We start from the raw sequence: 22654 nt of genomic DNA, 5'->3' as shown, positions 1-22654 counted from the left end.
GATATTGTGATATTTTTGACCCTAGACCTTATATCACTTCATAAAAATTTTATTTAAACTGGAATAGCATGGAATTAACCAGAATCCCAATGTAAATTACACTAATTTATGATTCTCCTTGTTTTTTTTTTAAGATCCCAATATCATTAGTGATAATCTTAATTTCAAAAATTACTTCTTTAGATTTAAACTATGTCTTTCTCTATAAAATTACCTATAAAACATTTGGTTAATTAATCTTTTCTTTGGTATAGAATAAAAAAGGTGGCCAGACTGACCATTCTTTATTTTCTGTTGGCTTGTTTGATTAGCTGTTCTGCCTCTGAAACTTTTTATCTTTTCATTCTAGGGAATAATGTTTCCATAAATATAGAGGTAGACCCCAAACATCCTACTATGCTTCCTGAATGCTGCTTTCTTGGTGCTGACCATGGTATGGATCTCAGATTTAAATTTTTTTTTTTTAATTTATTTATCTTTCTGACAGGCAGAGTGGATAGTGAGAGAGAGAGACAGAGAGAAAGGTCTTCCTTTTTGCTGTTGGTTCACCCTCCAATGGCCACTGCGGCCAGCGCATTGCGCTGATCCGAAGGCAGGAGCCAGGTGCTTCTCCTGGTCTCCCATGCGGGTGCAGGGCCCAAGCACTTGGGCCATCCTCCACTGCCTTCCCAGGCCACAGCAGAGAGCTGGACTGGAAGAGGGGCAACTGGGATAGAATCTGGCTCCCCAACCTGGACTAGAACCCGGGGTGCCGGTGCTGCAGGCAGAGGATTAGCCTGTTGAGCCACGGCGCTGGCCAGATTTAAATATTTTTAATAGACTCATAAAATCCTGAACTAGCACTGTTAAAATACTCTAAAATCTTAATGTTAACCATAATTTTTTAAAATGAAAATGCCTTAACACTCTGTACATTTGTTTAACATACTATATATGATTGGGATTTTCTAATCAGATAAGAAACAAATTCTGTACCAAATGTGCTTCAGAAAATGTGGGCACCACATCCTAAATTAAACTTATTGTTTATTTTCTATTTGAAGTGGTAAAGCCCCTGGGAATTAAGTTGAGCAGGAACATACATTTGTGGTAGGTATTTTTGCAATATTTATTTTTTTACCTTGCTATGATTTTTCAAACTTGATAGCACAAACATGTATTTTTTTTTTCTGCCTTCAGGGATCCAGAAAACAGTCTGTTACAAAATTTGAAAGATGTTTTAGAAATTGATTTTCCAGCTCGTGCTACCCTGGAAAAATCTGTAAGTTTTATCAGTGTTTTGATATCCAGTGTTACATTAATTTCATTTAAATGCTTCTCCCAAAAAAAGTGAGAATGAAAAGGTAGGGAATTGAAGGAATGTTTATAACAATTTCTGAACTGCAAGTAATGGTGGCATCAATGAACTTGACAACCTTTGGTGCTTCCAGGTGTATTCTCTTCATGGTCTCCAGGGATTAATGACTGACAATTATTATTAAAAATAAAGGGAGAGGTTCAAAGTAGCTAATGATATGTTTGGATTTTCTATAGTACCTGCTTATGGAGGGCTGAAATACAGTTCTAATTAGCCTGATAAAAGTATTTGTGAAAAATGGCAATACAGTTTCTCACAATTGAATGTACATGATTACTACAAAGATGATAGACTTCGAGTTGACTTTTCGCAAAGTTGCTAAGGTTGTAGATTACTAAATACTGTCAGTGTTCTTTTTTTTGCTGTAGTTCCAGAATTTTGAAGTTTAGTAATCACTGGCTAATGTCAAATCCTATCTTTACATACTACTGGGACATCATGTTAATGTATTACATAGCAAAACTGCAGCAGCCCATTCATGTCAGCCAAGAAAATAATGCTTTTTAGTGATCTGGAAAACACTAGTTTTGTTAAGTGTTAAATAGTGAAGTGATGTGATTATATTTCTGTAATGTGTCAATTTTGGTACCTTTATGAAAATTTATTTCCTTTTGAAGGATTTTACTATGGATTGTGGGATTTGTTATAGCTATCAACTTGGTGGTGTCATTCCTGATCAAGTGTGTGACAATCCCCAGTGTGGACAACCTTTTCATCAAATATGTTTGTATGAGGTAAAAGTAAAATAAAATAACACTAGCAATACTTTTTTTAGCTAACACAACAGAGGAAGCATATGCATTTAAAAGTCTAAAATTCATTCAGCTAATAATGATCCCCTTTTTTGTCATTAACTCCTTTTACCAGTTTATTCTAGATGCTCTTGTGCTTCATTGCTTCTTTGTAGTCATCAGTAATGAATGAAAAAAATGTTCTGAAGTATGTAGGAAGGATGGAAAAATCTCTCCAGAACCCATTCATGGACTAGCTTATTGACACAAAACAAATTAAGAGTCTTGTTGTCACCATGCAAACTCTAGTCTCATCTACACACAGATGGTGGCAGCAGTAAAGAGAAACTAGCACTTACTAGTACATATTACTTTTCAAAATAGAATAAATTGATTAATTCTACTTTTGAGAAGAGTGTTTGGTTTTTGTCATCTAAACATCTCATAGCACACTCATGCAATTTTTTTAAGATTTTATTTATTTGAGAGGTAGAGTTACAGACAGTTGAGAGGGAGAGACGGAGAGAGAGGTCTTCCATCCGTTGGTTCACTCCCCAGATGGCCGCAACGGCTGGAGCTACGCCGATCCGAAGCCAGGAGCCAGGTGCTTCTTCCTGGTCTCCCATGCGGGTGCAAGGGCCCAAGGACTTGGGCCATCTTCTACCGCTTCCCCAGGTCGCAGCAGAGAGCTAGATTGGAAGAGGGGCAGCTGGGACTAGAACCGGCACCCATATGGGATGCTGGCACCGCAGGCGGAAGATTAACCTACTGTGCCGGCCCTGGCAATGTTGTTTTATTACTATATGTGAAGTATGCTTTCATTCCTGTCATAAGTCATTTGCTGTCTTTAGCATTCATCATGGGGCACAGTTGCTACAGGGTACTTTAAAAAAGGTCATAGACAGGTAGGATAAAGATAGGTGTATTTTGTGGCAAAAAGATGCTGAAATCAATGCATAATTTTTAAAAAAATATTTGTCTGAAAGTCAGAGTTACACAGAGAGAGGAGATGGAGAAAGAGAGAAGTCTTCCATCCGCTGGTTCACTCTCCAGTTGGCCACAACGGCTGGACCGATCCGGAGCCAGGAGCCTCCTCTGGGTCTCCCATGTGGTTGCAGGGGCCCAGGGATTTGGGCCATCTTGAACTGCTTTCCCAGGCCATAGCGAGAGCTGGATTGGAAGTGGAGCAGCCAGGACTCAAACCGGTGTCCAAATGGGATGCCAGCTTTGCAGGCAGCGGCTTTATCTGCTACACCACAACACTGGCCCCAATGCATAATTTTCATGATGCGCTTTTTTTTTTTTTTTGACAGAGAGAAAGGTCTTCCTTCCCTTGGTTCACTCCCCTATTGGCTGCCACGGCTGGTGCTGTGCCGATCTGAAGCCAGGAGCCAGGTGTCTCCTCCCGGTCTCCCATGCAGGTGCAGGTGCAGGGGCCCAAGCACTTGGGCCATCCTCCACTGCCCTCCGGGGCCACAGCAGAAAGCTGGACTGGAAGTGGAGCAACTGGGACCAGAACCCGGGGTGCCGGTGCCGCAGGTGGAGGATTAGCCTAGTGAAGCACAGTGCCGGCCCCATGATGCACATTTTCCACAAAATTTTTGAAATGCTGAAATTAACTATATACAAAACACACCTTGTAGTTGTATAGTGCTTTACTTTTGTGATTGGAGGTAGTAACCAGTGGTTTTTTAAGATTTTGAGAGGCAGAGTTACAGGGGGAGAGAGGTTTCCCATCCACTGGTTTACTCTCCAAATGGCCAGAATGGCTAGAGTTGAGCCGATCCAAAGCCAGCAAGCAGGAGCTTCTTCTGGGTCTTCCATGTGAGTGCAGGGGCCCAGGCACTTGAGCCATCTTGTACTGCTTCTCCTGGCACATTAGCAAGGAACTAGATTGGAAGTGGAGCAGCCAGAATTTGAATTAGTTCCCATATGGGAGGCCAATACTGCTGGCCCCACCAGTGCCATCTTGTACTTTACCAATGGAGAACTCAAGATGTCAGCTTACCTTATATAAAAATCATAAAATACCAGTTGTAATTACAGATATACTCTAAGGGAACATGTATGTGTTTCTCTAAAAATTAAGTGAATGTTGTTAGACTGCCTCATACTTGTATCAGTGGATTGAAAATTATCACTAACAGTGGGTTAGGACCATAATTAAGACTTAAATTTTTAAGATTTTAAGGCATCTTTTATATCAGGGGTTTTTAATTTGTGACCAGTGAAGTTGGGGAAGGTTTGTGAACCCCAGGATCTAGAATGCATTATTTTTATGTCATTTTATGGTAGAAAATTCTTAAAGGAGCCTATAGTTTGGTTACAAACCTGTGGTTTAGTGCTCAAATTTCATGTTCATTTCCCCTTGTTATTCAGCATGTTAATAACCTAGTATTGACTCAGGAAATATCCTTTCCACTGAAAAACACAGTTAAGGTGGTAGGTTTTCTGGAATAAATTGTGTATCAAAAAGAGAGGGACTAATATCTGGGTTATATGTAATTTGTGGCTATCCTACATGGTTCCTTTTCTTTTTAAATCTGCAGTGGTTGAGAGGCCTACTCACCAGTAGACAGAGTTGTAACATCATGTTTGGTGAATGCCCATATTGTAGTAAGGTGAGCAAATTGTTAATCACATTTCAAACACTGTGCTTAGCTTTTAGTAATGTGTTTTATAAGGTACGTATGAAAGTACCTTTTTATAAGGTACGTATATTTTATAAGGTACGTTTATAAGGTACGTTTTATAAGGTACGTATATTGTGAAATATTGGAAGACAAGTTCATTTCAGTGCAAATATTCTGAAATCTATGTATGTTTTTTTTAGTATGAATTTTCCATGAATTTCCCCACAGGTGTATACATTTCAGGTTTCTTGGTATGAAAATTACATTTTCTGTGAAATGTCAATTTATTTTGAAATATATTGATAGGAAATTTGCAGATTTTCTTTTTGATAAAAAATTTTGAAGATTTATTTATTTGAAAGAGTTACACAGAGAGAGGAAGGTCTTCCATCTGTTGGTTCACTCCCCAATTGGCCGTAACGGTCCAAGCCATGCCTATCCAGAGCCAGGAGCTTCTTCTGCTCTCCCACGTGGGTGCAGGGGCCCAAGGTCTTGGGCCATCTTGAACTGCTTTCCCAGGCCATGGCAGAGAGCTGGATCGGAAGTGGAGCAGCCGAGTCTCTGGGATGCTGGCGCCTCAGGCCAGGGTGTTAACTTGCTGTGCCACAGTGCTGGCCCCAAAATTAGACTTCTTAGATCATTTGAAACTTATGAAATTATCTCCCAAACTATACCATACCATGACCTGATTTGTAGTATAAAGTAACTTTGTAGTCACAAACATTCTTAAAATATATTCTTCTTCTTCTTTTTTTTTTTTTAAAGCCAATTACCTTGAAAATGTCTGGGAAGAAACCCTGAAATAAGAACGTGATGTTTTGTGAAGAGCCAGACAGTAAAATTATCAAAAAATTTTTATTTGACATCTTCAGAGAAAGTATAAAGCAAGACATACTAACACCAAAAGGACAAGTATTGTGAAGCCATAATAATACACATCTGCCTTTGCCTCTTCACTAAGAGTCAACTGAAAAATTGTGGGCCAAAGACCAGTAGAACTTTCTATATTTGTGACTTCCATACCAACTGTGGAAGGGTATGTATCCCATGCTGGAGATCTTGACTTGCTGAATTTATCTGGACTGGTAAAATCTTGATGGGATTCATAGAATGAATGTGGGAATTGTAGGTAGCTAGATTTTTGTGGGAAACTGTTTATTTCATGCAAAAGTTCTTGAGATTCATATTTTTGTCTTCTCCTTATGCTTTCCTATGGAAAAAATATATAATTTGTTAGATGGCACAAAATATTTAAATAAATCTATGAGAATGCTAAATAACTTGATGGACAACACGATTAAGTTTTAGGGTATTATATTTCCACAGAAGTGATTTTCAGGTAATGACTCTGGGTTTTAAGTTTCTAAATGGAAACAAATAAACTGTGAAAACTTCTGATCATGAATATGATAGGTCCAGCCTTTTGCATGTCAAGACAAATTGTTTAGGCTGTACAGTTTCATGTGCCTTGGAAACCTCCAGCAGACAGCAATAGAGAACAAGTAAACTAGTCACTTGCATTCAGGTATCTGGAGCTGCTTCCATGTTTTTACTATCATTTCTGTTGACCTGGGCCCCAGGAAGCGGTTTCCTGCTCACATTTAACTAGCAGAACTTTTTGGGTTCTGCTCCACTTTGGGGATCTTTGGCATGCTTTCTCTTTGTATTATTATCAGGTAACTCAGAAGAGGAGAAATTTATAAAACAAAAGAAAATGTAAATTACCTTCACCCAGAAACATCTAATCCTATATACCATCATTCTTCACAATAGCTATTGCCTTAACTTCTAAACTGTTACCCTTCAAACAGCCTTTCTTCCTCTCCCTGCAGAAAAGATCACTTTGAAAATGCAGAATTTTAGATCATCCTACATAGGATGTGTAAAACACAAGAGAAGTATTTTTAAAGTTCTTTAGCTTTTCTATTACAAAAAAATTACCTGAGAGAGAAACAGTAAAGGAATCAAGTTGAGAGCTAACAGAAGCATCCTAATGCATGCCAGCTTTATTAACTAATGGCACAATTCCAGGGAGACCCAGAAAGAATTCTCCCCCAAACGCCAGCAAATCATTTTCCTAAAGGCCTAGAGACAGCAGTAAGTAAACTGTAGCAGCACTCACATATAACTTACATTCAGAGATGGGAGATGCCTCTACTTGGGTAAAAGTAAAGCTCATAGTATGAAAATTGCAAGAATGAGCTACAATAATCTATATACAGAATCTTTACATCAAATGGAAATATAGTTTTTTGTTTTTTTTTTTACTTATTTTGAGAGATCGTCCATCTGCTGGTTCATTCCCCAGATGGCTGCAACAGTCAGCGCTGGGCCAGGCCGAAGCCAGGAGCTTCATCCGGGTCTCCCTACTGGAAACACTTGGGCTATCTTCTGCTGCTTTCCCAGGTGCATTAGCAGGGAGCTGAAGGGGAAGTAGAGCAGCTGGGACTTGAAATGGCTCTCATATGGGATTCCAGTATTGCAGGCAGCATCTTTACCTGCTGTGCCACAAAGCCGGCCTCCAGGAAAGACAGTTTATAACAGAAGTCCATAGAACTCATTGGGCCATAGCCTATTTTCTGAATAAGGTTTTAATGGAGCACATTCATGTGGTTTATATATTGTTTGTGGCTGCTTTTGAATTCCAGAAGCAGAGTTGAATAGTTTTGGCAAAAACTTTATTGACCCTAAGATTAAGTAATTTTTATCTGGACCTTTATGATGGCCGATCAAACATCAGAAAGCATAAATACCATTTTCAGATCTTGATAATCCACAGATCACATCAAGGTCTGCTATGAGACAAATCTGTTCTGATCTGAGCTCCTGAGGTGATGCCAGTACACTTGGCTTGCACACCATATACTGAGTAGCAATGGCTTAAAGCAAAGCAATCATCTTTTCTGCTAGCACACTGGTTTTCAACCTGGGGTAATTTTGTTCTACATAAGACGCTGGGCAATTTCTGAGGACGTCCTGGGTTGTCATACCTAAGAGGAGGTCCTGTTGCTAAATATCCTGTAACACATAACCCAAACTGCCAGTGGTGCTACTGTCAAGCAACTGCATCAGAGCTGTTTTTAAATTTGAATGTACATTAGAATCAAAGGGGAAGCTATGAAAAATATCAGGGCCACTTCCACTTAGGGAAGTCTGATGCCCATTACTCACTGCCCAATGAGGTTACAAATAAAACAAGGCTGTGATACTTGAGAAAAGGAAAGTAACTGAGATATGCCACAATTTGAGATTATATTTACTATAGAGAGAAGACTAAAAAAGCTTCACAGAAATCATGCCATCATCAAGGTGAACCATCAGTAAGCTCTCAGAGCAAAACTCCAAGCTCTTCATAACAGCATTTCCACTGAGATCTGGTACCAGACAGGGATGCCCACTCTCACTACTGCTAATCATTTTAGTTCTGGAAGTTTTAGAGCCATCAGGCAAGAAAAAGAAATTAAAGGGATAGAAATCGGGAAGGAAGAACTCAAACTATCCCTCTTTGCAGATGATATGATTCTTTATTTAGGGGATCAAAAGAACTCTAGTAAGAGACTACTGGAACTCATAGAAGAGTTTGGCAAAGTAGCAGGATATAAAATCAATGCACTAAAATCAACAGCTTTTGTATACACAGGCAATGCCACGGCTGAGAAAGAACTGCTAAGCTCAATACCATTCACAATAGCCACAAAAACAATCAAATACCTTGGAATAAACTTAACCAAGGACGTTAAAAATCTCTATGATGAGAATTACAAAATCTTAAAGAAAGAAATAGAAGAGGATACCAAAAAGTGGGAAAACCTTCCATGCTCATGGATTGGAAGAATCAATATCATCAAAATGTCCATTCTCCCAAAAGCAATTTATAGATTCAATGCGATACCAATCAAAATACCAAAGACATTCTTCTCAGATCTGGAAAAAATGATGCTGAAATTCATATGGAGGCAAAGGAGACCTCGAATAGCTAAAGCAACCTTGTACAACAAAAACAAAGCCGGAGGATCACAATACCAGATTTCAGGACATACTACAGGACAGTTGTAATCAAAACAGCATGGTACTGGTACAGAAACAGATGGATAGACCAATAGAACAGAATAGAAACACCAGAAATCAACCCAAACATCTACAGCCAACTTACATTCGATCAAGGATCCAAAACCAATTCCTGGAGTAAGGACAGTCTCTTCAATAGATGGTGCTGCTCTACCGCCTATCTAGCTCTCTGCTGTGGCCTGGGAAAGCAGTAGGAAAAGTTGAGCATAATTAATAAGGAAATAGAGAAAGGAAAAATGGAATGCATTTATGGAACTGAAAAATACAGCATGTAAAGTGAAAGATCCTTGGGGCTGGTGCTGTGGTGTAGTAGGCTAAGCCTCCACTTGCAGCGTTGTAATCCCATATGGGTACTGGTTCATGTTCCAGCTGCTCCTCTTCTGACCAGCTCTCTGCTAATGCACCTGGGAAAGCAGCAGCAGATGGCCCAAGTGCTTGGGCCCCTGGACCCGTGTGGGAGACCGTAAAGAAGCTCCTGGCTCCTCCTGGCTTTGGATCAGCTCAGCTCCGGCCATCTGGGGAGTGAACCAATGGATAGGAGACCTTTCTCTGTATCTCTCCCTCTGTCTGTAACTGTAACTCTAACACCTCTCAGATCAAATCTTGCCAAAAATTATAAAATTCCATTGGCGAGGTTTAACACTGTAGTCAAAAGAAGAAAAAGCCGCCACAGCTGAAGTACAGCAAGAGAAAAAGACTGACTTTTAAAAGTAAACAGTGCCTTGGGGCCGGCGCTGTGGCACAGCAGGTTAACGCCCTGGCCTGAAGTGCCGGCATCCCACATGGGTGCCGGTTTGAGACCCGGCTGCTCCACTTCCAATCCAGCTCTCTGCTATGGCCTAGGAAAGCAGTTCAAGATGGCCCAAGTCCTCAGGCCCCTGCACCCACGTGGGAGACACGGAAGACGCACCTGGCTTCGGATGGGTGCAGCTCCGGCCGTTGCGGTCAGTTGGGGAGTGTACCATTGGATGGAAGACCTCCCTCTCTACATCTCCACTCTCTGTGTAACTCTTTCAAATAAATAAATAAATAAAAAGTAAACAGTGCCTATGAAATGGTAAAGCACTATAATCTATAAGGTACTTCAAAAAGTTTGTGGAGAATGGAATGAAAATCTGCTTATTTTTTATAGATTTATTTATTTTGAAAGGGTTTAGAGAAAGCTTCCATCTGCTGGTTCACTCCCCAGGTAGCTACAACAGCTAGTGCTGGGCCAAGCCTAAGCCTAGAGCTTCATTTCAGTCTCCCATGTTGGTGGCAAGGGCCCAAACATTTGTGCCATCTTCCAGTGCTTTTCCCAGGCCATCAGCGGGGAGCTGAATCAGCACCCATATGTGATGCTGGCATTGCAGGGGGTGGCTTAACCTGCTACTCCATAATGCTGGCCTGGTAAGTTTATTTTGGTGCAAAAAGTTTTGAAATCCATATGGAGCCATCTTCATTAAAAATGCATAAAAATTAGTCATGCATTTTAAAAAATATTTTCGCACCAAAATAAATACACTTCTATTTTCTGTGAACTTCTGGAGTCTCCTCATATTAGGAACTGAGGAGAAATAGAAGAGATTAAGGCATGAAACAAATTGATGAAATCATGGCTGGATTTTTTTTTCCAATTTCATAACAAATATCAACCCATAAATAAAAGCTCAGAGAACCCCAAGTACAACAATAAGTATAATAAATACAAAAGAGGATCATCCCTAGAAATCCAAAGTCAAAAAGCAAAACTTATAAGCAGCCTGAGGGACCAGTGTTATAGTGCAGCAGGTTAAGCAGCTCCCCCAGCACCCAATATCATAATATAGGTTCATGTCCCAGCTGCTCTGTTTCTGATCCAGCTTCCTGCTAATGTGCCTGCAAAGGCAACAGAAGATGGTTCAAGTGCTTGGGCTCCTGCCACACATGCGGGAGACCAGGCTGGAATTCCTCTTAGTTTCAGCTTGGCCCAGGCCAGGCTGTAGTGGCCATCTGGGGAGTGAGCCAGTGAATGGGTGATACCTCTCTCTCTCCCTCTGTTGCTCTGCCTTTCAAATAAATCTTAAAAAAAAAAAAAGCCATAAAGAGAAGATGCATTATATATAGGACTTCTTAATCAGAAAAATTAGACTTCTAAGGAAGCAGAGAAACATCTTTAAAATTCTGAAAGAAAAAATTCTACACCCAAAGAAACTGCAGAATGGAAAGTGAGGGCTCTCAGATGGAGTCAAGAGATGGAATGTGCATTCCACATTATTCTTCCTGCTAATTACAGTGAAAGAGTTGGGACAAAAAGCAACTATTGGAGCACTGAAAATGACAGAAAAGGCGGCAAAGAATGACCTAGCTATGAATCCCTGCTCACTTTTCATTTTTGGTATCTCCAGTGTATTCCAGCGTAGGTCATAAAGCAGCCATCTGGAAACAACAATATGCAGAGACAAACAAAATTGCGAGGAAAGCCTGCTCTATTCTAGGTAAATGCCATCAAAGAAGCTGTAGTTTTCTAGGTTCCCACAATGGGCCGTGGAACCTACGTGTGTGTGTGTGTGTGTGTGTGAGAGAGAGAGAGAGAGAGAGAGAGAGAGAGAGAGAGAGCTAGTTAGTTGCTGGAGGCAGGTGGGGAATAGGGGAAGATGAGGGGGAAGCCCTGTGCACAGTCGTCATCCTGCACTAGTAAGGAAGCAGACCTCATATCCTGGATTATAAAACAAGCCTTCACAAATCAAAGTTCTACAAAGTATGTTCTCAGACTGCAAGACTTCATAATTAAACTAAAGAGTAGTAAAAATCTTGAAACAACCGCAAATTAAATAATACACATACATAATCAAGATATTAAATAAGACTTCAGGAATAGTACAAAATATTTTGAAATGAATAAAAGTACAATATATGAACATTTACAGAACATTTATAGCCTTGAATACTTAGGAAAAAAAAGTGTTCAAATCAATATCCTAAGCTTCTACCTTAAGTAGAAAAAAGAAAAATAAACCGAAATCAAATGGAAAGAGAGAAAACACAATAGGAAAATCTCTGAGCAGTTGAAATTTTTAAAGACACACTACTGAATGGGTCAAGAGACCTCTTGGAAATAACTAAACAAATTAGAAAAGAAGAAAAGTTTCAATTTAGTAATTAAATTTACACCTGAAAAAACTAGAAGAAATAAGTATATGGGTAATGGATTTGTTAATTAGCATGACCTAATCATGGCAGTGTAAACAGACTAAAACATCACATTGTACTGCATAAATATACTTACTGTCCACTAAAAATTAAAAGGCGGCCAAGGAGAGATGCAAATAAAAATGACAGCACATACCAATAAAATTGACAACAGAAAAATATAGGAGAGCCAAACAAAAGGTGGTTCTGGGAAAAGACCAAGGAAACTGATAAACCTCTAGCAAGCCTGCCAAAGAAGAGAGAAAACACAGGTGACATGTGGGAAGAAATGACTATCACTACAGACCCAGAGACATCTATGGAATCTAAGGGAATGCTGTGAACCAGCAAAAACCTGACACCTTAGATGAACTAACCAATTCATAGGAAACCACAAACTACCAAAACTAAAGATGAAATAGATTAGGGTTGGATGAACCATTGTGTGGGTGAAGTTCAGTCCATTACCTGTTTATGTAGAGTTCATCAGCTAAAATTAGTTTGTACATTTTTAATGGTAGGAAGAAAGGAGATATCTTAAGGTACCTGAACATTTATAATTTGTAATTATAAAATTCAAATTTCAGGGACCAGCATTGTGGTATAGCAGGTTAAGTAGCCACCTGTGCTGCCAGCATCCCATATGGGTGCCAGTTCATGTCCCAGCTGCTCAACTTCTGATCGAGTTCCCTGCTAATGGCCTGGGAAAGCAGTACAAGATGGTACTAGTGCCATGTACTGGGATCCTGGAAGAAGCTCCTGGCTCCTGGCTTCACCCTGGCCCAGCCTCAGCCATTGCGGCCCTCTGGGGAGTGAACCTTCAGATGGAAGATCTCTCCTGCTCTGTAACTGCCTTTCAAATAAAAAATCGATAACTACAAAATTTCAGTGCCATATAGATAGCCTTGTTGGAAATCAGCCAAACTTTGTGTTCACTTACACTGTGTATGGTTGCTTCTTTGCAAAAATTAAATAATTGTGACACAGTCCAGAAAGCCTGCAAAGCCTGACTTTTGACAGAAAAGATTCCCTACTGTTCAAATAATCTGAATAGTTTTAGTAAAGAAACTGAATTTACAGATAAATTTTGAGGCCCCATTAGTTTCAATGGAGAATTCTATAAAACATTTTAAAAAATGAAAAAAATTCTACACATTTTTTTGCAGAAATCAAAAGAAGTCTCAGATCATAAGGCCACCATTACCCTGATGTCAAAACCAACAAAGATGGCAGAATAAAAACTACAAACAGCTCTTATGAACACAGATGTAAAAATCTTCAACATACCAGCAATACATTAAAGGAAAAAAATAAGACCACTGTTATATGGGGCTCATTTGAGAAATGCAGCATCTTCAATATTCAAACACAGATCAGTGTCATCTACCACAGTAACAGTGTAAAGAAGAAAAGCAATATGATTATATTAAGCCATGTGGAAAAAGCACACAATAATATTATCCATTCAGGATTAAAAGTCCCAGTACACTAGAAATATAGGGGAACTTTCTCAACTTGTTGAAGGTGATCTTCAAAAATACCCTGCGATCTAAATTTCAAGCAGTGATCACTAGAGGCTGGGAAGGGTCAGGGAAAGGTGAAGAAGAGGACATTGGGCACCAAAACATAGGTAGAAGTAAGTTCAGTATGGGATTTGCAGCACAGCAGGGTAAGGCATTAGCTGGGACACCTGCATTCCCTGTCAGAGTGGGGGTTCTACTCTGCTTCCAATCCAGCTTCCTGATAACACACCAGAGGATGCAGCTGATGATGGCTCAAGTACTTGGATCCTTGTCATACATGTGGGAGGACTGGATTGAGTTCTGGGCTTCTGATACAGGCATGGTCTTGGCTGTTGTAATTTGGGGAATGAACGAGTGAATGGAAGGTATCTCTTTATCTCTCTGCCTTTCAAATAAAAAGTTTCATAACAAAAAAAAATTTTTTTAAAAAACCTATTGCCAACATACTACATAGTAGAAGGCCAAAATATTCTTAAACAATACAAACTTCAGAATTCTACTTAGCAATAAAACAGAAGAAACTACTACAACTCGTGTAAAACTTGGGTAGATATGAAGGGAATTAGATGAATGAAATAAAGTTATCTCAGCAAGTTAGAGACAGTATAATTTGATTTCTACAATATGCTCAAAATGACAAAATTATAGTGATGCTGAACAAAGTACGGTTTCCAGGGTTTAGGACTGGGGAGAAGATGTCACTATAAAGCAGCAGGAAGGATATCTTTGTGGTCATGGAGTAGTTCTCTATGGTGAGTGTGGTGCTTACGCTATGTTTATATGGAATTTCAGGAACACACACAAACAAGTGTGTGTAAAAACTGGTGATAGTCAGATAGGGTCTGGGTTGTAGAAGAGTAAACCATTATTCCTGGTTTTGAAAATTACAGTGCAGGGACTGGTGCTGTTGCCTAGCAAGTAAAGCCATGGCCTGCAGTGCTGGCATCTCATATGGGCGCCAGTTGGAGTCCCGGCTGCTCTACCTTCTACCTAGCTCTCTGCTGTGGCCTGGGAAAGCAGTAGAAGATGGCCCAAGTCTTTGGGTTCCTGCACCCGCGTGGGAGACCCAGAAGAAGCTCCTGGCTCCAGATCAGCGCAGCTCCGGCTGTTACTGCCAACTGGGGAGTGAACCAGTGGATAGAGGACCCCTCTCTCTGTCTCTCCTTCTCTGTATGACTCTTGTCTTTCAAATAATAAATCTTTTTAAAAAATTACAGTGCAGTTACATGAAGTGTTTTCATTGGGCAAAGATGAAAGAAAGTCTACAATTACTTGAAAATGTTAAAAATAAGTAAGAAGGGGCTGGCACTGTGGCGTAGTGGGTAAGGCCCCCGCCTGCAATGCCGGCATCCTTTATGGGCACCGATTTGAGTCCTGCTGCTCCACTTCCAATCCAGCTCTCTGCTATGGCCTGGGAAAGCAGTTCAAGATGGCCCAAGTCCTCGGGCCCCTGCACCTGCGTGGAAGACCTGGAGGAAGCTCCTGGCTTCAAATTGGTACAGCTCCGGCCGTTGGCGGCCAATTGGGGGAATGAACCATCGGATGGAAGACCTCCCTCTCTGCCTCTCCTTCTCTCTGTAACTCTTTCAAGTAAAATAAATAAATCTTTAAAAATAAATAAGAAAACATAGATTCAGCTCTCCCCGCCCCCCCCTCCCCCATAGCAGAAAAGGTAAAGGTAAAGGTGAGAAAATTAGTTTCCAGGTAATCTACACCACAGTAAATGTTAAAGGAGTTTCTTCAGGCTGAAGAGAAAGGATGTGAAACGTAAAAGGTCTATTAAAGGTATGCAGAATGCCGTGAACTATAACTTTTGGGTATTTAAGACTTTGTTCTTAATTTTTTTGAAAGAACACTGACTCTTTAAAGCAACAATAACAATACATTGTGGACTTTATTATACATATATAAGCGAGGCATATAAAACAATATTAAAAATGGGAGAGTAGATGGAAGTTATTTTTCTAAGGTACTGACATTATCTGTGAAGTGCTATATCGAGGCAAGGTACTTTGAAGAAAGGATAAATTAATGGTACATATGACAATTTTTGGAGCTGTGATGTCTAAGGTGACTTCCAATCTGGCTAATCTGAATTGAGTTTTGCTGCTTATATAAAACAGACACCAGATTTGGAGACTTCCTATGTAAAATATAGTGACAAGTCTCTCACTTCTGTGTATGATAACAATATTTAAAATGTTTGTTTAATTAGGGTGCTTTTTTAAAATAAATGTCACCTGTTCCTTTTTCTTTATAAAATGTGGCCACCTGAAGATTTAAAATTACTTGTATGACTTGCATTATATTTCCATTAGAATTGCTCCAGAGCAGGAATTCGTGAACTTTTTCTATAAAGACTTGATAGTATATTAGGCGTTTAGAGTCATAAGGTCATTGCTGCAACTACTCAGCTCTGCCATCACAGAACAAAGGTAGTCACAGACAATGCATAAGAGAGTAAGAATGGCTGTTCCAGTGAAACTATTTACAAAAACAGGCAGTTGGCTGAATTTGGTCTAGAGGCCAAAGTTCAGTAACTCTGATGGAGAACAGCCAGTTCAAAAAAAAAAAAAAATCTGAAAAGTAGTACAGTTTAAAGAAAGACTATTCAAATAATCCAAAATAAAGAAGGTAGGGGGAAGTCAAAAGTAGCAAGGCAGAAATGGGGATAAGAGAGGAAACAGCAAGATGGTAAACTAAACCCAACTATTACCAATACTGATAGTAAGTAAAAATGGAGTAATAGTAATAGCATTTCTCAGATTTCATTAAAAAAGAGAACTATCGGGGCCAGAGCTGTGGCGTAGTAGGTAAAGCCGCCACCTGCAGTGCCGGCATCCCATGGGGCGCAGGTTTGAGTCCCAGCTCTCCCACTTCTGATCCAGTTCTGCTATGGCCTGGGAAGGCATTAGAAGATAGGTCCCTGCACCCACATGGGAGACCTGGAAGAAGCTCCTGGCTCCTGGCTTTGTATTGGCACAGCTATAGCCATTGTGGCCATTTGGGGAGTGAACCAACAGATGGAAGACCTTTCTGTATCTCTGCCTCTGCCTCTCTGTAACTCTGCCTTTCAAATAAATAAATCTAAAAAAAAAAAAAAAAAAGGCATGACTACATGCTGTTTACATGAGTACACATAGGCACAAAGTAACATGGGTTGAACATGAAAGGATAGGAAATACTACATCATGTCATCAAAGGAAGGCAGGAATTACTAAAATCAGATGAAGAAGAATCCAAGGCAGAGAGTATTACATAAAAACAAAGTTGTTTTATAATGATAATTTAACAGTTCACCAAGAATGTATAAGTCCTAAACCTGTATGCACCTAATAGAAGAGCATCAGTGGATGAATTCCATTGTAGTTGGAGATTTTAACACTCTGTTGTCATTAAGTTAAACAGTGAAAATACAGAACATCTGAATTCTACCAAACAATTTAACTTTACAGTTAATGAACACCGTACACTCCAAACATAAGACATTCTTTAGAAGTACGTTAAGGACACTCAGATTCTACTCGGTGATAAAACAAGTTTCAATGGATTTTAAAGGACTACAGTAATATAGGATATGGTTCTCATGACAACCAAATTAAATTAGACATTAACAAAAAGATAACCTACAAATCAAAAACATTTAGGAATTAACATCTAAATAATACAAGGGTCAAAGAATAAGTTAAAGGAAATTAGAAAATGTATCCAACTGAACAATAATGAAAACATCAAAATGTTGAGAATATAGTTAAAGTATAGCTTAAGAATTTATAGCTTTAACAATATCTTTTTGCAAAGAAAAAAGGTTTAAAATCAGTGACTTAAACTTTTACCTTTGGAGTTTGAGGAAACAAATTAAACTCAAACTATGAAAAAAATGATAATTAGTGAAACAAGAAACATATCAACAGAAAATAAAAGTGAATCGACAAAACCAAAGGCAATTAATTAAAAGATCAATTGAAATATTAAATCCCCAGGAAGGAAGGACCTGATGACTGAATGGATTCTCCATACCAGTTCTGCCAGCTTTCTCCCAACCTACAGCACAAAGTGAAGCCAAACTCCATCCACTGTTGAGTAAGACAGGATAGGTAGCTTAGAACTTTGCCTTGGAGCTCAGAGGCAGGCCCACCATTGTAATACCCAGCACCTGATAAAGTCCAAAGGCCTCTATCCACAGACCACTTCTTACAGACAGTCAAAAGTCCCAAGTTGGATTCAGCCTAACCAAGTCTACTCCACAACATTTAACCACGCTTGCTAAGATTAAAGACAGATTCTCAAAGCTGTAACAAAAGAATCCATAAAGAGGTCCCAACTTCCATGACTAGAGTTCTTAGCGGAAACTTTATTACAGTCCAGGAGGCTGTAGAATGAAACTTCCACAGTACTGAATAAAAAGAAGTGGCCAGCCAAGAAGAATCTATCCAGCAACTACCCTTCACATACATACTCAGATAAATAAAAGCTGAGAGAAACTACCCCCTCTACACTTACTTTTCAAGAAATGGTTAAGGGGAATTCTGAAAACTCAAAAGAGACATTAATGAGTAAGAGGAAAATACTATAACGTTGAAAACTCACTGGTAAAATAATCTATAAGGATAAATTCTGAACGCTGTAAAAGTGTAAACATGATATATAAACCATTCATATCCTAAGCATGAAAAAAAAAAAAAAACTACTACATTAAAACGTTAAGAGATAGGCAGTCTATAAACAGGTAATGGAACATCAGAAATTCAAACCATGGAGAGAAATGGAGTACAACTGTAGTTTGTTGTTGTTGCTGTTGTTAAGCAATCATTGTTTTTTTACTGCTCAGTCATAAAGAGTGGAATCAGAATTCAGTAAAAAAAAAATTGCAGGGCAAGACTGAACAACTATTAGGAGCATCTACGGAAGTGAAAATGGGCTTAAGCACTGGGCAATATGAATTAATGACCATGGGAAGTACAGGATGGGGAGAACAGTAAGCCTGTGCTGAAGGTACCAGGGGAGGGGAGAGGACCTGGTAAAAAATCTTAGACAAGTGCCTAGGAAAAGACATAATGGGTAAAATCCCTAAACCCCAATATTATGTTTCAGAGTCATCGTCTCCTTCCTCAGCCTCAGCTCCAGCTCCTTGTTTGCTATGTTCCTTTTCCATTTCTCCCTGCCAGGGTTTCCAGTAGAGAATCCACTTTTTGTTTTATCTGTGTCAATACCTTCTTACTGGCCTGTAGGTCATCTCCTTTCAACTTTCCAGACTTGGAAGATCCTAGCTGACACTCTGAGCATTGAAGCCACTTTGGTGGGGTGTTTGCTGATGCATGATTAGAGGGTAGTATAGCCTGAGCAATAGGAGGAAGAACAGGGACACAAGCTAACTGTACATCCTGTCATAATCCCTGTGAAAGACAGTTCTAGTCAGAAGAGGAGCCATACATCTCTGCTGTCTATCATTTCACACTTGCCTTTTTTCAGTTCACATTTGGCTCTTCAGCCAGATTAATATCTAAAACCTGGCCAGCAATCATCCTCCCCATCTTGGCTATAGCAGCTCAGACATTTCTCTCATTAGTATCTTGAATGAAAGCAAAGCCGTGATGAACAGAGCAACCCACAATTTTGCCGCAGTTTAAGACTTTGATGTCAAGAGTGTTGAGATTCCCAATGAATACACGAGAGTTCATGGAGCAAAGATCTGTCTTGTTGGTATACACTGCTAGCCATTGCATTTGAATACCATACAGCAGTAAAAAAACAATGAAATCCAGTCATTTGTAACAAAATGGAGGAATCTGGAGAACATCATGCTGAGTGAAATAAGCCAGTCCCAAAGGGACAAATATCATATGTTCTCCCTGATCGGTGACAACTAACCAAGCACCAAAAAGGAAACCTGTTGAAGTGAAATGAACACTATGAGAAACAATGACTTATCAGCCCTTGTCCTGACTGTCGGGGAACAACTAACTACTTTATTCCTTTTAGTATGTTTTTGTTCTACTTAATACCATTGGTTGAGGCCAGCGCCACGGCTCAATAGGCTAATCCTCCGCCTTGTGGCGCTGGCACACCGGGTTCTAGTCCCAGTCGGGGCACCGGATTCTGTCCTGGTTGCCCCTCTTCCAGGCCAGCTCTCTGCTGTGGCCTGGGAAGGCAGTGGAGGATGGCCCAAGTGCTTGGGCCCTGCACCCCATGGGAGACCAGGAGAAGCACCTGGCTCCTGCCTTCGGATCAGCGTGGTGCGCTGGCCGCAGTGCGCCTACCGCAGCGGCCATTGGAGGGTGAACCAATGGCAAAAGGAAGACCTTCCTCTCTGTCTCTCTCTCACTGTCCACTCTGCCTGTCAAATTAAAAAAAAAAAAATACCATTGGTTGAACTCTTTAATTAACACACAATTATTCTTAGGTGTTTAAATGTAACTGAAAAGTGATCCCTGTTAAAAATAAGAGTGGGAACAGGAGAGGGAGGAGATGTACAGTTCGGCACATGCTCAGTCGGACTTACCCCTAATGATAGAGTTAGAAACGTGCCTGGGGATTCCACTTCAATCCCATCAAGGTGGCATGTACCAATGCTATGTCACTAGTCCAGGTGATCAATTTCAGTTCACAATTGATCATAATGATAGGTGTAAGAGTGAAAGGGATCACATAAACAAGACTAGTGTCTGCTAATACTAACTGATAGAATTAAAAAGGAGAGAATGATCCAACATGGGAATCGAGATACACAGCAGACTCATAGAAAGGCAGATGTCCTAAACAGCACTCTGGTCTCAGAATCAGCCCTTAAGGCATTCAGATCTGGCTAAAAAGACCCTGAGAGTATTTCAGGCCTGGAAAGCTAAGTCACTCTGGCAGAAAAAAATGACCTAAATGAAAGATCTCTATAAGCGAGATCCCAGGGGAAAGATCGAGCCATCAAAGAAGGAGGTACCTTTCTTTGAAGGGAGGAGAGAACTTCCACTTTGACTATGACCTTGTCTAAATAAGAGCAGAGTTGGTGAACTCAAGAGGCTTCCATAGCTTTGGCAGCTCATGATAAGAGCCTCAGGTAATTACTGACATCATAAATAAGAGTGTCAACTGTTAACAACAGGTGTCACTGTGCACTTAATCCCCATGTAGGATCTCTGTCCTTAATTTGTTGTACTATGTGAATTAACAGTATAACTAGTACTCAAACAGTACTTTCTACTTTGTGTTTCTGTGTGGGTGCAAACTGTTGAAATCTTTACTTAGTACATACTAAACTGATCTTCTGTATATAAAGATAATTGAAAATGAATCTTGATGTGAATGGGATGGGAGAGGGAGTGGGAGATGGGATGGTTGCGGGTGGGAGGGAGGTTTTGGGGGGAAAAAGCTGCTATAATCCAAAAGTTGTACTTTGGAAATTTATATTTATTAAATAAAAGTTAAAAAAAAAATGCTGTGTGAAAGAATCCAGGCAGGAAGGAAAGTATACTGTATGACTGCATGTATATGAAATTGTAGAAGAGAGAAAACCAATACGGTGATGAGAATCAGAAGGTCTAATCCATGGTTGTCTCAAGGGGAAGGGAACTGACTGGAAAAAGGAACAAAATCTATACACACAAGTCTCCCATTGACACGCCAGCCTAATGAAACCATTTCTTTGCTCAAAACTTAGATATTAGCATTTTTATAGTCTCTTGATTTTCTCTCCCAGCTCCCATGTATCAGGTGGTTCTGATGCACACCAACAGCTGAGAAACAACTGCCCTAGAAGTGAGACTTTGAACCTTTAGATTTTGTCACCAAGCAGCATCTGTCTTTAATTTTACAAATAGGAACTATAAAATAGGCCCACTTGAAGCACAGTCTTTGAATACAACTACAAAGTATATCAAGATAAATGTAAAAGATTGCTACCAGAATTAAGAAAAAGGATTTCTCTGAGTAAACTAACATGCTTGCGGGTAGCATGTAACTAGTGTGCTGCTAAGTCTGCCTCGGCTGCCAGGAAGGTCGCAGCTGAATTCAGCGCTCAGTGTGGTGACTGACATCTCAGCGGCGTGACCTCTCAGGTTGCCATGGCTGGTGGGGGAATTGTCATCTTGCATAGTGTAAACAACTTCAAATCATTTGGGGAAAGTGATGGTGTACAAATCCTAAAAATGCTGGCTACTTTGAAAGTATTATTACTTTTTACTGTACATATACATACATTGTATATTTTTCCTTCCTGTCACAAAAGGTTAGATTAGGAAAGATTTTTTACTATGGCATGAATGAATCATCTGTTAAAGGTCACTATCCACCCAAATGATTGAATGATGCAAAAAATACATCATTTTACAATACAGCCATATTGACAGGGAAAGTTTTCACTTACATTTGATTATAAGGGTTAGACTTGAAGAATCAATGTAAAAGGAAAGAATATGTTAAGACTCCCTAATGGATCATAGATAGCATAAGAAACTTAAGTGCACTTCATTATATTCTTCAGATAAAGAAAGAAAATCCGATCTGTACGCAAATGTGCTTGCTGCTATTCTGTTTCTATGATAACTGGGGTCAGATGCTTTGAATTTATCAGCTGGATAGGATATTTTCTGTCCCTCCTTATTTAACAAAAACTGTACAACCTTGGCCCTCAGGAGAAAAGAAAATGTCTTCATCCCCAAAGGGCAAATTCTAATGTAACATTAAGGGGAGGGGAAAATAAAACACACCAAAACCCCTTTCACCTGAGCTGTTTCACTGTCCGTGGATCCAATCAGCTTCTTCTCTTTTTGCACTTGTGTCCAAGACGCACAGGACTCAGCACTTCTCTCGCTGCAGATTTTTTTTTCTATTAACTTAGTTCGCATCTGATTGACTTGTTTTGTTGCAGCCCTTTGTGATTCAGCCTGTTGGTATAAAGTGATAATGTACAATGAAAACTTCTGACACTTCTTTAAAAAATACACTCATGTCCAGACTCTTGAACTAAACTTGCCAACCTTTAAAAAGAAGGGAAGAAATAAAGAGGACAGCAACAAAGAGACACAGAAAAACACGTATTAGTTGGCAAGATCTAGACCCTTTTCTCGTCAAGGGGATAAGACCAATTAAAATTAGTGTCAGTGTTATACAGCCTTTAGAAATGATCTCTACAGTTAACTTGCTTACTGAAAATGGCATTTTTTTTTATAGAAAACGGTCACATTTTAAGACTGCACATGA

At 39.7% G+C, this 22654-nt stretch overlaps 2 protein-coding genes and 1 pseudogene across 8 annotated transcripts in view; 1 reads left to right on the top strand and 2 right to left on the bottom strand.

The window, feature by feature from the left end:
- FANCL (FA complementation group L) overlaps positions 1 to 6126 on the top strand; it is a 71128-nt gene extending 65002 nt beyond the window's left edge. For all 5 annotated transcript variants that reach the window (XM_062209483.1, XM_062209480.1, XM_062209479.1 and 2 more), the window contains 6 exons: positions 350 to 433; positions 1044 to 1089; positions 1180 to 1261; positions 1975 to 2091; positions 4638 to 4709; positions 5487 to 6126. In XM_062209483.1, coding sequence (XP_062065467.1) covers positions 350 to 433; positions 1044 to 1089; positions 1180 to 1261; positions 1975 to 2091; positions 4638 to 4709; positions 5487 to 5522 — 437 coding nt within the window. In that variant the 3' untranslated portion in view covers positions 5523 to 6126. The remainder of the gene's footprint in view (positions 1 to 349; positions 434 to 1043; positions 1090 to 1179; positions 1262 to 1974; positions 2092 to 4637; positions 4710 to 5486) is intronic.
- Positions 5590 to 22654, bottom strand: part of VRK2 (VRK serine/threonine kinase 2) — a 99008-nt gene continuing 81943 nt past the window's right edge. For 2 of the 3 annotated variants that reach the window (XM_062209477.1, XM_062209476.1), the window contains exons 12-13: positions 22177 to 22338; positions 5590 to 5931 (exon numbers count right to left, since the gene is read on the bottom strand). In XM_062209477.1, the coding sequence (XP_062065461.1) occupies positions 5590 to 5931; positions 22177 to 22338 (504 nt within the window). Of the gene's footprint in view, positions 5932 to 8874; positions 8969 to 22176; positions 22339 to 22654 lie in introns of all 3 variants that reach the window. The other variant, XM_062209478.1, reaches the window with a different exon arrangement.
- Positions 18197 to 19408, bottom strand: LOC133772685 (heterogeneous nuclear ribonucleoproteins C1/C2-like; annotated as a pseudogene).

This window comes from Lepus europaeus, chromosome 13, assembly GCF_033115175.1.
Source record: "Lepus europaeus isolate LE1 chromosome 13, mLepTim1.pri, whole genome shotgun sequence".
NCBI classification, from domain to species: Eukaryota; Metazoa; Chordata; class Mammalia; order Lagomorpha; family Leporidae; genus Lepus; species Lepus europaeus.
Note: the sequence above shows the minus strand (reverse complement) of the source record. Positions and strands in the feature narration are given on the sequence as shown.